This window comes from Remersonia thermophila, chromosome 6 (assembly GCF_042764415.1).
Source record: "Remersonia thermophila strain ATCC 22073 chromosome 6, whole genome shotgun sequence".
NCBI classification, from domain to species: Eukaryota; Fungi; Ascomycota; class Sordariomycetes; order Sordariales; family Chaetomiaceae; genus Remersonia; species Remersonia thermophila.
This window is the reverse complement of record NC_092222.1, coordinates 267140-284187: the sequence shown is the minus strand read 5'-3', so window position 1 is coordinate 284187 and position 17048 is coordinate 267140. Positions and strand designations below refer to the sequence as shown.

The following is a 17048-nucleotide window of genomic DNA, read 5'->3' as shown; positions in this document are numbered from 1 at the left end:
TTGTGTGTTTCCTCCTCCTATGCACGCAGCCACTTTGATCCAGACGTGCTAACCAACCCACCGATACAAAAGAACAAGTAAAAAAAAGCACTCCCCTGAACCCGTACGGGTCCGTCCACCGAGGCCTACAAGGATTCCACCCACCCTAGGGTGTCGCCCTCGCACTTATTATACAACACGTTTCCTATCCTCCCCTATTCCTGTCCTTACTACCGCCCTCTCCCGCTCTCGGTGCCCCCGCGAGACAAGATGAGGAGGCGCGCGCTTAAGCGGCAATGGCCTTCTTGGCGACCGAGGAGCGCAGGCGGACCGAGTACTCGTAGAGCACGTCCTTGAAGGCGAAGAGGAAGGCGGCGGTGAGCACGCTCTGGGTGACCTTGGGACCGATGCCTGGAGAACAAAGACAAAAGGGAAAAAGCCAGCGTGTTAGCCACCGGTCGTTTACCTTGGGGGGGGGGGGGGGGGGGAGGAGGAAGGGGCAGTAACACATAAAAACAACAACAACAAAAAAAAACTTACCCTTGTACAGGCCGGCGTAGCCCTCCTCCTTGATGACGCGGTTGATGGCCTCGATGACGCCCTCCTTGCGGTCGCCGGCCTTGGCGACGTGCATCTGGCTCTTGACCGTGATGTAGGGGTACGTGACGGTGGTGGCGAAGAGCTTGCCGACGGCGCCCAGCACGAAGGCGACGCCGGGGGTGATGCGCCGGCGCTTCTCGACCACGTTCTTGAGCTGCTCGAACAGGGTGTACTGCAGGATGGGGTTGATGACGAGCACCAGGGCCGGGACGACGCCGGCGAACAGGGCGCCGGGCCCCTCGGTGCGGAGGAGGGTGAGGAGGGTGCCGATGGTGGACGGCTTGACGGGCTTCTTGTCGGCGGCGGTGGCCGGGGCGGGGAGGCTCCCCTCGCCCTCGGCGGCGGCGGCGGCGGCGGCGGCCTCGCCTTCCTTCTTCTCCTTTTTCTCGTCGCTGGAGCTCGTGTTCTTGCGGGCCGTCATGCGCGTGTTGACGACCCAGATGGGGTTGGTCAGGATGACGGTGGCGCTGCCGGCGATGGCGCCGGCGATCATGCTCTCGACGGTGGTGAGCTTGCGGGGGCCGGCGCGGCCGCCCGACTTGGCGGCGGCGGCGGCGGCGGCCTTCTCGAAGAAGGCGCGCGTCCACTCGTACCAGTAGTAGTAGACAAAGTTGGTGACGCTGATGCCGAAGAGGGCCGACGACAGGCCCGAGTAGAGGCCGGCGACGCCCTCGCGCGCGATGATGTGGCGCACGGCGGCCAGGAAGGCCGTCTCGGCGCGCTTGGACTCGACCTGGGCGCGCGTGGAGAGGGTGATGAGCGGGTAGCTAGGCAAGGAAGAGAGGAGAAGCGTCACGTTAGCGAGGAGCGTTTACGAGCGCCGCCGGTTCGTTCCATGGTTTCATCATGTTCCTCGCGGGGGGGGGGGGGGGGGGGGGTCGCAAGAGGGAGCCGAGCAGCACCTACGTCAGGGCCATGGACAGGACGCCGCCGCCGGCGCCGGCGAGGGCGTGGGCGACGTTGTCATTCTGAGGGAGGACGGGTTTGGAGTGCGACATGGTGGGCGACGGTTATCAAAGCAGAGGGAGGGCGAATGCGTCTGGCGGTTGGGAGGGAGAGGTGAGGTAGGCTTCTGGAGGATGGACGACGGGGTCGGCGGGATTGCTGGATAAAGCACGTCTCTCGGCTGGCTGGATCAGGCACTGCCTAGGTTATTTTTTTTCCTCCCTTGGGAGCAGCCGACGGAGATGAGCTGGGACGGGGACGGAGACGGAAAGGATCGGAGAAGGCCAGCGGGTAAGGCCTCGGCGTTGGAATGACGGGAGGAATTTGTATCCTGGGGAAACACGTGGAGAAGCCGAGAGTGAGCCGTCGGGGGGAGGGGGGGGGGGGGAGTCTGGGGACATGGGACGAAGGTAACGGCAAGGAGGCAAGGAAGCAGAGCCTAGAAGAGAAGCCTGCTGGAGAGAGGGTCCATTTCATCAGTTGCCGGTACCTGGTGGCTACGCTAGGCCGGTCGCGTGTGTTGCTGGAAGCCACCGCAGATTGCAAGGAAGATGGGAATGACGGGACGACGACGGAGGCTCTGCGGCTGTTGTCATGTTGCTGCCGCTGCCGCTGCCGAGGTCCGATCAAAACCCATGCGGGACCCGAACGCCGGGAAATGGGTTGCAGGGGGCCGCAATACGTCACTGGGGGGAGGATGGAACCTCTGGGGGGATGGAACCTCTTCTGGGGGGGGAGCCGCCCGGTCGTTAGTGATCCAATGGGACTTCTTGGGAGAATCTGGGGCATCCCGGGCAATCCGGAGCCGCCTGTGTCTCACCTGAGGAAGGGAGGTGAATGGCTGGGCTGGGCAGTTGGCTGGAGGAAATCATGTGAAAGGGGGAGACAAAGAAAAGGTGGGGATGTGGCTTGTACGTGGCTGTTGGTCTCCCGTCCCATGTGGCTTGTGGTTGAAGGCTCTTGGCACAGGACGGGAGGACGAGGACGGGAGCTCCTTTTCCCGGGGTTTTCCTTTTTTTTTTTTTCGTCAGGTGTCCGACACCTGGCCATCCCTTAGGAGCAGGCTGCCCAGGTCGGTGGCCCCACCCCCTGGTCCCATCCCCCGTCGTTTGAAGCTTGGCCGTCCTATTTTTGGATCTTTTTTCCCCCTCCCCCGAACTTTGCAGGGTCTCGGTCCCCAAGCAGACGCGCGGGCGCGGCTCAGACGAACTCGCGAAACATGGGATGCACGCCCACGCCCACACACACACACACGCACACACACACACACACACACATCCACACAGCTTGCACACACAGACAATGGCTGGAGACGAGAGGTTGCATCCTCGAGTCGAGCCAGCTGGGAATCCCGAATCCTCACAGCACGCTTGTTTGGTTCATCTCGTCAGGTACCCGGACTCGTCTGGCTCAAGCTCAATGGACAACGAGCCTCTGCCATGGCCCTGAAGCCCTCCATGCTCCTTGAACCGGGACATTCATGACCTTGACGCTGCCGCGACAAAAAACGCTCCCTCGCTATCTATCCCATTTCTCATAAACGCCTCCCTATCCGCTCGTGGCGCTTCGTGGCGCTGCTTCTCGCCGAGAGAGCATATTGCCCCGGCCGTTGCTCACCCGAGATGGTCATGCTGCTGGCCTCATCGACCCCCCGCCTCATCTCCTCGGTATCACCGCAGCTCGGATGACTGTGAATACATAGTCGCCATGCCGCAACCCCAGCATCGTCATCCTCCTCCTCCTCCTCATCACCATCAGCAGCAGCCGCAGCAGCCGCAGCAGCAGCAACCCTCCCAGCCCGTCCTCACCGCGTCGCCCACCTCCGTTGACGCACCCGCGCCTCCAAGACGCATGCTCCCGGACCGGAACGTCGACGTTGCTTCGATTGAGGACGCTTACGTCGCCTTCATCTTCTACTGCAACCCTGGGGTGCCCCCCGAGACCAACTCGGCCGCCCTTCGCGATGCCTTCCGCACGCCCCCCAAGAGCGGCGGCAAGAGCTTCAGCACTTACACCCTCTTTGAGCTCATCCGCAAGCTCGAGTCCAAGGAGCTCAAGACATGGGCCGAGCTCGCCTTGAAGCTGGGCGTCGAGCCCCCTGACCCGGAAAAGGGCGAGAGCTCGCAAAAGATCCAGCAGTATGCCGTCCGTCTCAAGGTAGGCCACCTCCCCCCCTCCCCCCACAACACACACACAAACCCCATACCCCAAACGCACCGCCCGAAAACAAAGGCGCATTGGACGCTAACACGCAGGCCCAGCGCTGGATGCACTCCATGCACGTCGACGCCTTCTTCGAGTATCTTCTCGGCCACCAGTCGCCGTATTGGACCGACATCCCGCCCGGGCACATCCCGGTCGCCGACCTCGAACGGGATGGCGTCGCCGCCGAGGACGACATGGCTCTGCGCGCCCTTCTCCCCCAGATCAAACCGCGACGCGGGAGGAGGAAGCCCGACGGTGACGACGACACGGGCAAGTCGCCGTCCCGCCGTCCATCCCCGCAGACCGAGGACGGCGGACCGGGAGGTCAGGCGGCCACGGGCGAGCCGTGGACCGCTCAGCCCGACGGCAGGGGGAGCGTCTTCCTCTTCCCTCCCGTTCCCGACCCGTCCCGTCTCAACCCGTCGGCGCCGTCCTGGGCCAGCGATGCGGTTCAGACCCCCATGTCGGCCTACCCGGTCCCTCAGTCGGCCATCACGCCGTCCACGAGAGCCGCCTTCTGGGCCGACGAGCCCAGGTCCGCCATCACCCCTTCCAAGGCGAGGCCGGCTCGCCGCCATGGCGCCAAGGTGGTATCCTCAGCCTGGAGGAGCGGCGGCATCGGTTCCACCGGCAAGACGCGGGGCCGGCCCCCCATTAACCGTGGTGCCAACCACGACGGCCCTTTCTCGGCCTTTCCCACGTCGGATGGACCGGCCTTCCGGTTCCCGTCCCCGACGCCGACGCCAGACAAGAACGCGACCACCAGCAACAAGAATGGCTCTGGCTCTGTGCTCCCGCCGCCCAGCAGCAAGCCTGTCGGCCAACCCCCCTCCACCGCTGCCCAACACAGCGCATCGCTGCCCCCGTTGTCCGTGCCTCAGCCCACGTCCCGGCCTACGCAGCCCCAGCCTCATCAGCTCTCTCCCATTTCCGAGTCGATGCCCGCTCGCCCTGCCAAGCGGAGCAGGCTTTCGCTGCAGGTCCCTGAGCGAAAAGGCGGCGAGGTCCGCTTGGCCACCCCTCCGCTACCCGACCCCGCATCAGCGCCGCCGGCACCGCCATCACCACCGCCACCGCCACCGCCGCCGGTCGTCATGGTCAACGGGCAAGCCACCGATGTCCGTCCTCAGAACCAGAGCGCGATCAGTTTGCCTGTCAACGCAACAGCGCAACCCCCAGCTCCAACGGCAGCGACCGAGGGCGCGGTACAGCTACCACAACCACCGCATTCATCATCAGCGATATCAGCAACAGCAGCTCCTCTTCATCATCATCATCCACATCCACCGCCTCCACCTCCTGCTGCTCCTGGACCACCACCGCCATCAGGATCAACCTCATCATCATCAGAACCTACCCCCATCCCACCCGCCCAAATCGTCTTCCCTCCCGACCCCACCGACCGCACCCACATCAACAACCTCGATGCCCTCTTCGTTAGCACCATCCTCGCCGCGGACTGGTTCGACTCCCTCGGCCGTCCCATCCCCGCCTGCAGCGTCGACGAGGCCTTTGCCATCGGCAACGCCGTGGTCGAAACGCTGATGCGCACCGCTCCCAATAAGGAGTCCTTCCTCATCAACCTTTCGGGGCTCGCGGGCGGCAAGATCCTGCTGCAGCGGGGGAGCCTCAAGATCACGAGGCTGCAGGAGCTGGAGGACCACACGCGCTACAAGGTCGCGTGGAAGCTGCGGTACGGCAGCATCGTCGGCGATTGGGCCATGGAGGAGGTGGTGCCGCATGACAAGTGGAAGAAGAAGAACACGACGAAGCCTGCCGGCCAGAAGAACGATTGGGGAGGGACGGCGGCCCCCGCGGGGGTCGAAAAGGCTCACTCTCACGGGCACGAATCGTCCGCATCGCGGAGCGGATCGGTCCCCGTCCTGGGACCCGCAACTAGCGAAGGAGTCGGCGGCGGCGGCGGTGATGGTGGTGGTGGTGGTGGCAGCCAAAACAGAGACGCGAGAGAAGGAGGAGGGACTGTTGCGCCTGACGCCGACGAGTCCCAGGCCGACTTCTGGCGCCGCAGGTACGAGCAGCTGGCGGCCACCTTGATGCAGCGCGACGAGCAGATGGCGAGGCTGCAGTTCAAGGTCCTGGAGGCGGTTAAGGATTCGACTTGAGGGGGGGGAGGTGTACTTGCGCGCCAAGGTGTAGGAGGAGGATTCTTTTTTTTTTTCTTCTTCTTCTTTTTTTATCGGTTTTTTCTACTTCCCTGGGAATATCGTTGGGTTTCTTCTCATCAGAGGGGGGCGGTATCGTTGGGCCTTTCCCCCCGCCCTCTTGCTAAAGTGTCTTGGGAGATGTGTCTGTACATATGTAGCTAGCCAGCTGCTTTGGCTACCTGATACCCATGTTCCTGTTAGTTACCGCGGCGTTGATCAAGGTCAAACCTGAAAGATTGTCTTACCACATGGCTAAAGACTCGAGTTCCGCACCTAGACCTGAGATTGATTCCAACAAGCGTGACCTGCCTACCTACCTACCTACCTGCCGACCCTAGATCGGCACTTGAGGGGCAGGGAGGTACATACACCATCATCACCATGAAAAGAGGGACGGGTGTGAAAGGGGGCCCAAAGGCCAAAATAAAATTCACCACCACTACGGCAGCGAACGCTATTCTACTTGACATGATAACACTCTAGCACTCGACCCTGACGCACCAAAGGTCAAGCTTTAGTAACACACTCCCCCAGCAGCCTCTAACCCGCATAATCCGCCACCTCTCTGCCGACTCCACGCCATTACCAGCTGCACTCCTCAGCCTGCTTGACGAAAACCCTATGCTACATGACCTAGTATTAAACCTTGCCCTCGATAGAACATGCTCGTGGCACTCGTGATATCTGCTCCCGACAAACCTTCCCCATACACCCTAACGCCATGCTTGTGGATAAAACGACAAAGGCTCAGACCTTTGTTCTCTCCTGCCCAGTAGTCTATACATGCCATAACTCCTTCATACCTGACACTGCTCCACCACCGGCATGACCCTCTAGCCTCTCACATGTTGAAGGTCGAGGTCACGTTGCGATGGCCGGCAACGCCAACCGTTAGGTGCTTGAACTGGTCATCGAGCGAGCTGACCGGGGGACAGTTCTCGCCCCGCTTCTCCGGGACGATGGGCAGCATGCCGACATTCTCGGGGTCCAGAGACTCGGAAACCTTGCGAGAGCAAATCTCGTTGGCCAAAGGCTGTTGGTTTGTGCCGATCGACGGCGAAAGGGACGCGGCGGCAGTGCCTGTGTACTGTGGCAGGAGACCTTGGGCCGTCGTCGGCGACACGCCGCTGGTTGGGTCCTTCTTCAGCACGCCCTGCCAAATCTTCGGCCTGTAGTCCCATGTTAGCATCACCACAAACTTCTCCGTAGGCCAAACGTACCCTGCATTCTCCGAGCGCCGTTCGACCACCTCGATGTGTTCGTCGACGAGTTCCTCGGGACCCTTGAGCTGAAGATTTCCCGTGGTCTCTTCTGCACCAACGTTGACTTGGGTCTCGAACGAAAAAGCACGCGAATAACGATGGCTCGCACCGCTGTCCTCGCTCGCCGACTTGCTCTTGAGGTCAGCCCGAGCCACCGGTGTGGCCGAACGAAAAGGGTCGCTGTCCAAGTCGACCCTGGCACGATCCTCCTTCTCCTTCTCCACCTTAGAAACCCTGACAGAGGTCTCCTTGACCGGCGACGGCGGGTAGAAGTGCTTCCCGTCAAACTTGGGCAGGCCCTTGGTGACAATATTGGGCGCCTTGCCCCAGTACAAGAAGCGGGCCCGCATCTCCTCCTCCGTCAGGGGGCGCGTGTAGACATAGTCCTGGCTCTTGGCGGTGCGGGGATTGACGCCTCTAGGAAGAGTACCCAGCAGGTATGGGACGCCAAAGTTGGCGTGCTGCTTGGAACCTCCACCACGAGACGAGTTGTCTGAGCTGTTGCTCTTGCGGTCCGCCTTTCCGGCCGGGCCCATCGGGATCGTGAAGGGCTGTGAAGCCGACCGTTGGTCGCCTATGTGCAACTGCCCCATGCTCTTGGACTGCATCTCCAGGAGCCTCTTCTCAGCCTGCCCGTAAGCCTTCATCTCTTTGGCGTATTTGCCGCTCGTCCATGTCGACGCGTAACCGCGGGGCTGGAACGCCGGCGCCAACGCAGCATCGCTCGGAAGGCCCGCCGTCTTAAACGAGCCGCCGGGGTTCAAAACTGCCGACTCACCAGAACCCCGGCTGCCAGCACCAGCAGGCTGCTGTTGCTGCTGCTGCTGCTGCTGCTGCTGGGGTCGAGATTTCTCAGAGGCCCTCGAATTCTGGGTGCTGACCTTCATCTGATTCTTGACCTCCGCCTTCTCAGAGCTGGGCAGCAGCTGCTGCTGCTGCTGCTGGGGTCGGGATTCCTCGGAGGCCTTGCTGTCCTCCTTTGCCTTCATGGCCTTGGCATGAGCTGCCTCGTACTCGAGCTGCGTCTTCAGGGTGGCCTCGAAGCGCTGGATGTGGCCCTTGATGATCTGGATCTTTTGCTCCATCTCTTTCTCGTCAATCTGATGACGGTTGTATTGCAGCTGATCCTCGTGGTACTTGAGGTTTTGCTTGAACGCAGCGATCTGCTTCTTGGTGATGTCGCTGGGCTTGATGGACGAGATGGGAGGTGCAGAGGCCCCATTGAAGTTGGCATTAGCTGGCACAATGTTGGTGAGAATCGGTGGGATCCCGGAGAGGCTTCGAGTCGCCGAGCGCGACGCTCCGGAGTCGGTCGAGGACGGCCGCGGCGGCTGCGGCTGCGGCTGCGCGAGATGTCTAGGGACTTGCGGTGCAATGCCGCCGTGAGAAATGCCAACCATTTGGACAGGCAGCATGGGGTTCACCATCGGAGTGGGAAACGCTCCTATGGGACAGACAATCTGACCATTGTAGAAGAAGGGCTCGGGGGCTGCAGGCTTGATCTTGGCCTGGCCGCTGTCGTCCGCCGGCTTGGGATTGTTTGGGACAGGCGCCATCATGGCAGCAGGATTGACAGCAGGCGGGGCAAAGGGGAAGCCCGGGGGCAAGGCCATGGGGACGAACGAAACCGGAGCCTGAAATGGTTGAAATGCCGGCGGGAACCCGGGCATGAACTGCGGCATGACCGGCATCGGTTGAAGAACACCCACCGGCGTGGAGCCTGGCTTGCTGACGGACGCGTCAGACGCTCGCTGGTTGTCCAGGGCTGGGGTTTCGCCGGTCCTCTTGGATGTCGGGGACGGCGGACCCCGTGTGTTGGGAACAATGCGGCCGCCGGCCGTGACCCGGACGTGGGTGGGAGAGACAACCGCCTTGTAGAAGCGCTGAAAGCCCTCATCTCGCTGAGCCGCGATGCCCGTCGGGGCAGGAGTAGGCTCTCCCGTCTCCATTTCGGCTTCGCTTCTGCCGCGATACTTCCACTCCGCGGGGCGTGACGGGTCGTTGGGGGTTTGTTGCGGTGTGTCTCTAGCCGAGCCCCAAGCTGCAGCGCGCATCGAAGTTTGCGAGGCCTCACGAGCTAAGGTGCGGGCCGCGCGGCGATTGATGGTGCCTTTGGAGCCGACCTCCTCGGAGATGACAGATGAGTTGTCCTTGTTCTGGCTGTTGGACAAGGGCAGCTTGGGCTGGGCGGTGGAGGCAGATGCAGGCTGTAAGCCAGGAAGACGTATGATTTCCGCTGTGGCGGGACGGTTAGTCCTGGCTTCGTGGGGGCCCGGGTGTGGTCAATGGTTACCAATGTCGCCGTTTTCAGCGGCCTCGAGCAGCTTGGCCGGGTCGGGGAAGGAGTGTCGGAGGCTCATCAACTCGCTGAGATTGTACATGTGGCGACGAGTCATGATGGGGTAGTAGTCGAGAAATGCGAACACGCAGCACTTTTTGTACGGGCGTCTCTGGTGCCAGACGAACAGGACCGGATACCCCCAGGCGTCCAGGTGTCCCAGAACGAAGGTCGAAACCACCGTCGGAATGCGCACCTCCCCTGATTCTGCCTCGATCAGCCCCTGGGTCTCGAGCTGCCCGAGAATGAACTTTGGTACTCCTTTGACGGAAAAGTCAGTGAATTGTTGGTCCGCCGCCGAGTCCACCCAGATGTTGATGAAGCCGCATCGCTCGTCCTTGGCCATCACACGTTTCATGACGCTGAAGCCCTCGCTCACGAGGAGTTCGTCTTGTCTCTGAAAGCGATGAAGCTTCAGAGGCACGCTGAGCAGGTGACGGAGCAACGGGCTGGGTGACGCCCGGTCCACGACGAGATGGCAGGGGGTGGGCATGTTGATGGTAGGTAGGTATGAAGGTAGCAATGATGACGATGACGATGTGATTGGATGTAGGACTGTTGGCGAGAGATGCGAGACGTGAGGCGAGAGATGGTGATGTGACGTACTCTGGCCTGGGATGGATCGACGGCGGGTGAATTTGAACGGCGTGTATGGAGCGATGATAGCTGATGGATGGAGCGATGTGTGAAGATGGGTTGGAGAGATGCAGAGGGCCTATTCTATGTAGAGCCTCGGAACAGCATGGACCGTTGTTACTCACCTAGCTCGGACGTGATCTTCGTTGTAGTCAGAGGACAAGGTGAGTCGAGTCGTGAGGCGGCTAGGTGAGGAAACTGACGTCAACCATCGAAACTTGAGAAGAACAGAGGGAAAAGGGTAGCAGGGCGAAGGATTTGCGTTGTTGGATGTCGAGATGGCGAGAGTTGTATGGAGAGGGGACGATGTCGAACAAGAAGAAAGAAGTCGAGAACGGAATGGGTGTGGGAGAGAAGGAAATCAAGATCGAATTTGTCGCAGAGAAAAAGGGAACTTGGGAAAAAACGCGGGCACGCAGAAATTCAGAAAGAGTCAACGCAGCCCAGGGCGAGTTGGGAAGTATGGACCAATCCGAGGCAACCTTGAGCCGCAGAAGGAGGAAAATTCTCGTCGGGGGGGAAGAAGGAAGGTTCTTGGTTGTTTTGGATTTGGGAGGGGCGGTTCTTGGTTTGTTGACATTCGTCGAGATGAAATCAGGAGGAACGGATGACCAACCCCGTTGGCCTCAACCGGGAAGAAAACCTGAATACCTACAATACAACCAAGGGATTCCAGACATCCCAAGGTCAGCCGTCAATCTCTAGGTTCCGGGCAATTTCCTTCCTTCGTCCAAGTCCCTTCTGGTCCGTCCATTCTCAGCACGGGCGCCGTTGTGATGATGGGAGGGTTCAGGAGCATGTAAACATACGCTTGTGCACGAGCAAAAAATCCATGATGCCATCAACAACCATGGCACACTGTCAAATGGAACACAAGCTGATAACCACGAAGATCGGCTCTTCTAGAATGTAGAGAAGGGGGTATATCATTAAACCTCGGCTCTCTCTCTCTCTCTCTCTCTCTCTCTCTCTCTCTCTCTATGTGTGTGTGTGTGTATCTCAGACCTTCCACGAGCCACCCTACGCGCACTTCCCGCCAACCATCCACACACCCTCAAACCGCCCCCCAAACGCCCAACGTCCACGCCCCCCCCGACGCCGACCCTCGCATCAGGCCGCCTGGTCCCAAGCTCTGCCGCTGCACCTTGTGATCCACCTCGTTCGGCTTGCTCGCCCCCGCCGCCCCGTGCAGCAGCCAAACCTCCCTGTCGATCGTCGCCACCGCCATGGTCTTGAGATGCGTCGCCAAGCTCGCTCCGCTCCACGCACCCACCGACTCGATCGCCCTCAGCTCGCCCCGCACAGGAGGCTGCTGGTCAGAATGGCCGCCCCCGCGCTTGAGCTGCTCCTCGATCGGGTCTGTTTCGGGTTCCATGTAGGGACCGGCCGGGGTGGCGGAACGGTCGTGCCAGACGCCGTCGCGTTCTTCGCCCACGTCTTGCGCACGAGGCGCTGCCGCGGGCGTGTTGGAGGGTCGCCGCGCCGCTGCCGGGGCCCGTTGGAGCTTGGGGTTGGCGAGGAGCTGCTCAACGGCTTTCCCGCGAACGGGGTCCCAGCCTCGTTGCTGGACGAGGCGTGATACCTCGTCAAAGATGCGCTTTCGGAGGCCGAGAACGGCCGAGCAGCCGCCGGTGAAGATGATGCGGGACATGCACGTGGCTCGGACGTCGAGCGAGAGCTGCAGGAGGCTGCGGTAGACGAGGAGGTGGAGCGGAAGCTCGTCGTCGTCGAAGCTGGTCAGGGTGTATTGAGCGTCGAAGAAGGCCGTTTCGCAGGGTTCCGAGAGGTCGTCGAACGGGAGCTCCAGCGTCGTGGGCGAGAGCCATGACGTCAAAGGAATCCTGACCGTGGCAGATCTCGCAGCCGCATCTTCTTCCTCCTGGCCCTCGCGTTCTTCTTGGCCGGCTGTCGAGCGAGGCCTGCACCAAACGAGACGCTGGGCGATATCGCTGCATTCTTCGAAGCTCAGGACGTGCTCCTGGCTCTCCGCGTCGCCCTCCAAGCCCTGCGGGAGGTGCTTGGCAAGCAGGTTGTGCGTCTGTTCCACAAGCATCCTGCCGCCGCGGATGCTGCGCCGAGTGGCAACCTCGCGATACTCGTAGATGCTCGTCACCACCGTCTCGTTCCATCCCAGGTCGACGACAAGCGCCGAACGCACGCCGGCGCCCACGGCCAGGGCAAGCGGCGAGGAGAGCAGCGAGATGGTGGGAGGCTGGAACCGGGTGAAGACGCTGTCCAGGGCCGCTGAGAGCAGGGGGACGGGCAGAGACGAGGGGAGAACCCAGACCATCCTCCGCGGCCGCGAGTCGATGAGCATGTATCTGGAGAGAAGCGTTAGCAGCCCAGCCGGCGCACATCCAACCACCCGGATCCTGACGTACTTTGTGAACGCGTCCCGCAATGCCCGCTCAACCTTATCCCCCACCAGCCCGAGGTCGACGCTCCGAACATCGTACCGCCATAGCTCGTAATCCCTGCCCCACGACCCTCCCGCCGCCGCGCTCCGCCAGTCGTGCCGGTAGCCGGGCTGCCAGTCCCGAAAGTCTCCGGCCCGGCGGAGCTGGTCGGGTCCGAACCAGATGCATCCCCGGGGCGCCGGATCCCCCGAGAAGCCGACCTGCAGCTTCCGGGTGCCAAACTCGACGATGATGATCTCGTCGTCGGCGCGGAGGCTAGACGGCGAGCCGAAGCTGGACGAGATGCTGCGGAGCGGCGTCGTTGGCCCGCTCTGGCCGGCTACGGACGGGGCTCGGATGCTAGCGACCGACCGATGAGGGAGCGGCGTGGAAGACGCCGCTGGGGTCGACGACATGGGTGGGGGGGAGGGGGGTTCGCAAGATGAGGAGGAAGCCGAAAACCAAAATGCCACGAATGTCTCAAAGAGTCTCAAGTTTTTGGTTCCGAGTCAAACAGATAGGGCGTCTCGATCATCTCTTTTTCTCACATCCATCCAGCATGTCCGGTCCTCATGGCATTCAGGTCTTTTGATTGCCAGCCCTGGCCATTGCATGACCGCCGCGTCTCACTCTCCCAACGCGTCGGCCAAGAGGTGAGGTTCCCATAGATGCATGCTGGAGACCCACAGCAACCCTAACCCGAAATGGATTTATGCATCTACTGTGTAGGCGACGCTTCGCTGCCTCTGACAACCTGGCATGCCCAAAACGGAACATCGTCAACAAAAGAGCGGAGGCCTGGTCAGCGACGACGATCCTAACCAGCCTCTTCGCTCGCAGAAAAACAGCCTCAAAATTCGTTGATCTCCAAAAATGAGATAGGACTTGCTACAGAGATTGGAGCGCCGGATAATCAACCGTTGCCATGGGCATCAAAGGGTACGTCATGGCCGTGCAAATCACGGCTCCAGCGCGCTCATCGCTTGATGTCAAGACCATGTTTACTGACCGCACACACACACACACATCTTGCAGCATCTACAAAGAAATCGGTCCTGGTGACCGCATTGCTCTTTGCAAACTCGCCATCGACACGCTGGAAAGAACTGGTCGGCCTCTTCGAATCGCCATTGACTTTTCCATATGGCAGTTTCAAGTGCAAGCCGCCCGGGGTGCGTATTTTCTTTCTTTCTCTCTCTCTCTCTCTCTCTCTCTCTCTCTCTCTCTCTCGCATATCACTCCACAGAGAGAACCAGATATCCTGACTCCTTCCGGACCGACAGGTGGCTCCAACCCCGCCATCCGCACCCTCTTCTACCGCCTCGTCCGCCTCCTCGGCCTGGCCATCCACCCCATTTTTGTCTTTGACGGGCCCCATAAGCCCGCCTTCAAGCGCAACAAGCGCTCCTCCGGGCGCGGCGACATGGTCTCCACGGCCATGGCCAAGCGCCTGATCCGGCTTTTCGGCTTCGCCATGCACGACGCGCCCGGCGAGGCCGAGGCGGAGTGCGCGCTGCTCGAGCAGCAGGGCGTGGTGGACGCGGTGCTGAGCGAGGACGTGGACACCATCATGTTTGGGTGCCGCAGGACGCTGAGGAACTGGTCGGCCGAGGGGAAAGGGTCCAAGACGCCGACGCACGTTTCCATGTACGAGGCGGACAAGGTGGCGGCGGGGCCGAGCGGGCTGGATCGGGAGGGGATGGTGCTCGTGGCGCTGATGAGCGGGGGGGATTACCTCCCCGATGGGATTCCCGGGTGCGGAGTCAAGGTGGCCGTGGAGGCGGCCAAGGCGGGGTTCGGCCGGGACCTGTGCCGGCTTAAGAGGGCCGACCGGGACGGGCTGGATGCGTGGAAGCAGAGGCTGGTTCACGAGCTGCGGACGAACGAGAGCGGCTTCTTTCGGACCCGGCATAAGGCGTTGGAGATCCCGGAGAGCTTCCCTAACATGGAGGTGCTCCGGTACTACACGCACCCGGTCGTGTCCCGCGAGGCAGCGGTGGAGCGGCTGAAGAGGGAGTTTCCGCAGCCGAGCAACCTCGACATCCTTGGCCTGAGGGAGTTTGTTCGCGAGACGTTCGACTGGTCGTTTCGGATCGGCGCGGTCAAGCTGATACGCGTCCTGGCGCCGAGCTTGCTGGTGCAGCGGTTCCTCGACAGGCACGGATCGGCGGATGGGCAAAGCGCGGATGTCGAGCGGAGGAAAGCACAGGAGGGTGACTTGGTGAAGGCCATCACGAGCAGGCGGGTCCATGCCAGCACGGACGCGACTCCTGAGCTGCGCATATCCTTCACCCCGGCCGACATCGTCAAGCTGGATCTTGACAGCGAGCCGGTGGAAGAGGAGGGGGAAGGGTACGGCCGGAGCGGCATCGCTTTGAACAGCGATGACGAGTTCGAGAACGAGGCTGGCGAAGAAGTCGGCGACGGTGACCGCGCGAAGGCTTCGAGCGTAAAGAAGCCGTTCGACCCCCTGCAGCCGGAGCTCGTTTGGATCCCCGAGACGCTTGCGAGGCTGGGGATACCGCTGGCGGTGGAGGACTGGGAGGCCCGGCAGCAGGCAAAGGGGTTGAGGGCCGGCGCCAAAGGGACCCGAAAGGGGAGGGCTACCAAAGCCACGGGGATGCCGGCCGGCGCCCTCGACAAGTACGTCAAGGTCACCAAAAAGGTGGCCGAGGGAGCGTCCACGAAACCCGACGCGCCGCCCCGGAAGCTCGTCTCGCCTCCACAAGCCGTCGCCCAACCCGAACCGCCCACGCCGGCCAAGGGAAGAAGTAAGCAGTCCAAGACCAACAAGACCTCCTCCGCCTCTACTCCGACCAAGGCTCCCGCGGGCGTCAACCCCTGGACGCTCGCAAGCTCACAAGCCAGTCCCAGGACCACAAACCCCATTTCCTCTTCCTCCTTATCACAGGGTCAGCAATCCAAACCCGGCTTGGCTGAGAGCCCGATACTTCTCTCGTCTAGCCCGCTCGCCCCTTGTTCGCTTCCCCCGGCTGAGATTTCTTTAATCTCAAACACAACAACAGCAACAACCGCGACGGCGACGACGACGACAACGACAACAACAACATCAACAACTACACCGGCCAACACTGGTCACTCGAGCCCCCGGAACACGACGCCCTCGCCCACGCTGCTACCACTGAAAGAATCCCCCGAAATGGCGAAACGATCAACCTCAAGCTCTCAAGGCCTCGGGGAAGATGGCTCGCGGCAATCGGTTCGGCTCTCCAGGCCGTTCAAAAAATTGAAACGCGGCGCCGGAGGCCCATACGAGGCGTCCGCTTCCACAGCCCAGCGGCCCCTCACCCTTTTTGGCCGAGTCACCAAGAACGTCGCTAGCTCGTCCAAACCGGCCCCGGCGTCTGCGACGCACCAGCAGCCGGAGCCCATCGAGATCCTCTCCGACAGCGACGACGAGTTTCCCAATCTGCTGGATCCGAAAAGCCGGCCCCTCCCTGCCCGCAAGACCGCCACGGTCGCGACCGGTCCGAGCCCGAACCTCCCCAGCCGGGCTGGCTCCCCGACCAAAGACCCGCCGCCGCCTTCGTCGCTCCCGCTTCCCGCCGCGGCGGTCCCCTCCGCCCAGGAGAAGCCGCGGCACCCCGCGTCGTCGGCAACGGCCACCGCCGCATCCGCATCCGCTTGGCCCGCGAGGGAGGGGGACAAGAAGAAAAAGAAGGGCGAGGGGCAGGGAACGACCAAGGTCTTCATCCCGCGCACCTCGCTCGCCGGGGAGGGCCTCTTCGCCGAGCTCGAGGTCCCCCGGGACGAGGCCGACGCCATCCTGGAGGCTTACAACGGCGCCCGGCCCGATGCCGATGCGTCCCGGAGGACCGGGCCGACGGCGGCGGCGGCGACAAGGAAGAAGGCCTTCCGCCTCAGCGAGATCGAGGTGCTGGACCTGACCGGGGAGGATTAGTGAAACCCGGTGGATCCTGATGCTGATTTGTCACGGATGTTCCGAGATTCAGAGCTGTGTTTTTCTTCTGCTTTGGAACGGGATGGTTTTTTTTTTTTTTTTCTGTACCCTCACAAGAAATTTGCGTCCCTTTCGGAGTTCTGGAACGGGATTGAATGATCGATGGATGAAGGATGGTTATAGGATCAAAGGCGGATCGTGTCGAGTTGGAGTTGGAGTCTCTAGAAACGGTTGGCGTTCTCATGGGTAGAGTGATGAGAAGAAGAACCTATACGAATGGGAGCCTTAATTGATTGAGCAATAGAGTTTTCGATGGCCATCATGGTAAGATTCATGGCATCCTCCTGGCTGGATTCGGGGCAGGAAGATACATGACTACTATACGATGATGGTTTCTTCTTGACATTGGCTCAGCTTCGCTCTCGCGGTACCCAATAACGGTTCTCATGTGGCATATTCTGGTTAGTTCCCTTGCGTCTCAATGCCCACCGACGGTAGAATCTAATTAGGCATACAAATACAAAGGGGGGGAACGGTTAGAAACAAATCCTCCCACCCTCCAAACGAAACGCCACGCCATCCGAACCACGCCCCAAAACG

At 61.3% G+C, this 17048-nt stretch overlaps 5 protein-coding genes across 5 annotated transcripts; 2 read left to right on the top strand and 3 right to left on the bottom strand.

Annotated features, from left to right (window-relative positions):
• Nucleotides 1-265: 265 nt before the first annotated feature.
• VTJ83DRAFT_6262 (uncharacterized protein) lies at nucleotides 266-1577 on the bottom strand (the record flags this gene model as incomplete). The annotated part of the gene is made up of 3 exons (XM_071012954.1): nucleotides 266-390; nucleotides 520-1346; nucleotides 1486-1577. 3 exons carry the CDS (start codon nucleotides 1575-1577, stop codon nucleotides 266-268), a joined length of 1044 nt encoding a protein of 347 aa, XP_070863889.1.
• Nucleotides 1578-3231: 1654 nt separating this feature from the next.
• VTJ83DRAFT_6261 (uncharacterized protein) lies at nucleotides 3232-5852 on the top strand (the record flags this gene model as incomplete). Its single annotated transcript, XM_071012953.1, has 2 exons — nucleotides 3232-3681; nucleotides 3786-5852. 2 exons carry the CDS (start codon nucleotides 3232-3234, stop codon nucleotides 5850-5852), a joined length of 2517 nt encoding a protein of 838 aa, XP_070863888.1.
• An 883-nt stretch (nucleotides 5853-6735) lies between these two features.
• Nucleotides 6736-9987, bottom strand: VTJ83DRAFT_6260 (uncharacterized protein; the record flags this gene model as incomplete). The annotated part of the gene is made up of 4 exons (XM_071012952.1): nucleotides 6736-7063; nucleotides 7115-8499; nucleotides 8614-9392; nucleotides 9450-9987. 4 exons carry the CDS (start codon nucleotides 9985-9987, stop codon nucleotides 6736-6738), a joined length of 3030 nt encoding a protein of 1009 aa, XP_070863887.1.
• A 1197-nt stretch (nucleotides 9988-11184) lies between these two features.
• On the bottom strand, nucleotides 11185-12942 carry VTJ83DRAFT_6259 (uncharacterized protein; the record flags this gene model as incomplete). The annotated part of the gene is made up of 2 exons (XM_071012950.1): nucleotides 11185-12451; nucleotides 12512-12942. 2 exons carry the CDS (start codon nucleotides 12940-12942, stop codon nucleotides 11185-11187), a joined length of 1698 nt encoding a protein of 565 aa, XP_070863886.1.
• Nucleotides 12943-13451: 509 nt separating this feature from the next.
• Nucleotides 13452-16448, top strand: VTJ83DRAFT_6258 (uncharacterized protein; the record flags this gene model as incomplete). The annotated part of the gene is made up of 6 exons (XM_071012949.1): nucleotides 13452-13465; nucleotides 13562-13698; nucleotides 13810-15297; nucleotides 15348-15438; nucleotides 15553-15746; nucleotides 15820-16448. 6 exons carry the CDS (start codon nucleotides 13452-13454, stop codon nucleotides 16446-16448), a joined length of 2553 nt encoding a protein of 850 aa, XP_070863885.1.
• Between the last annotated feature and the right edge of the window lie 600 nt (nucleotides 16449-17048).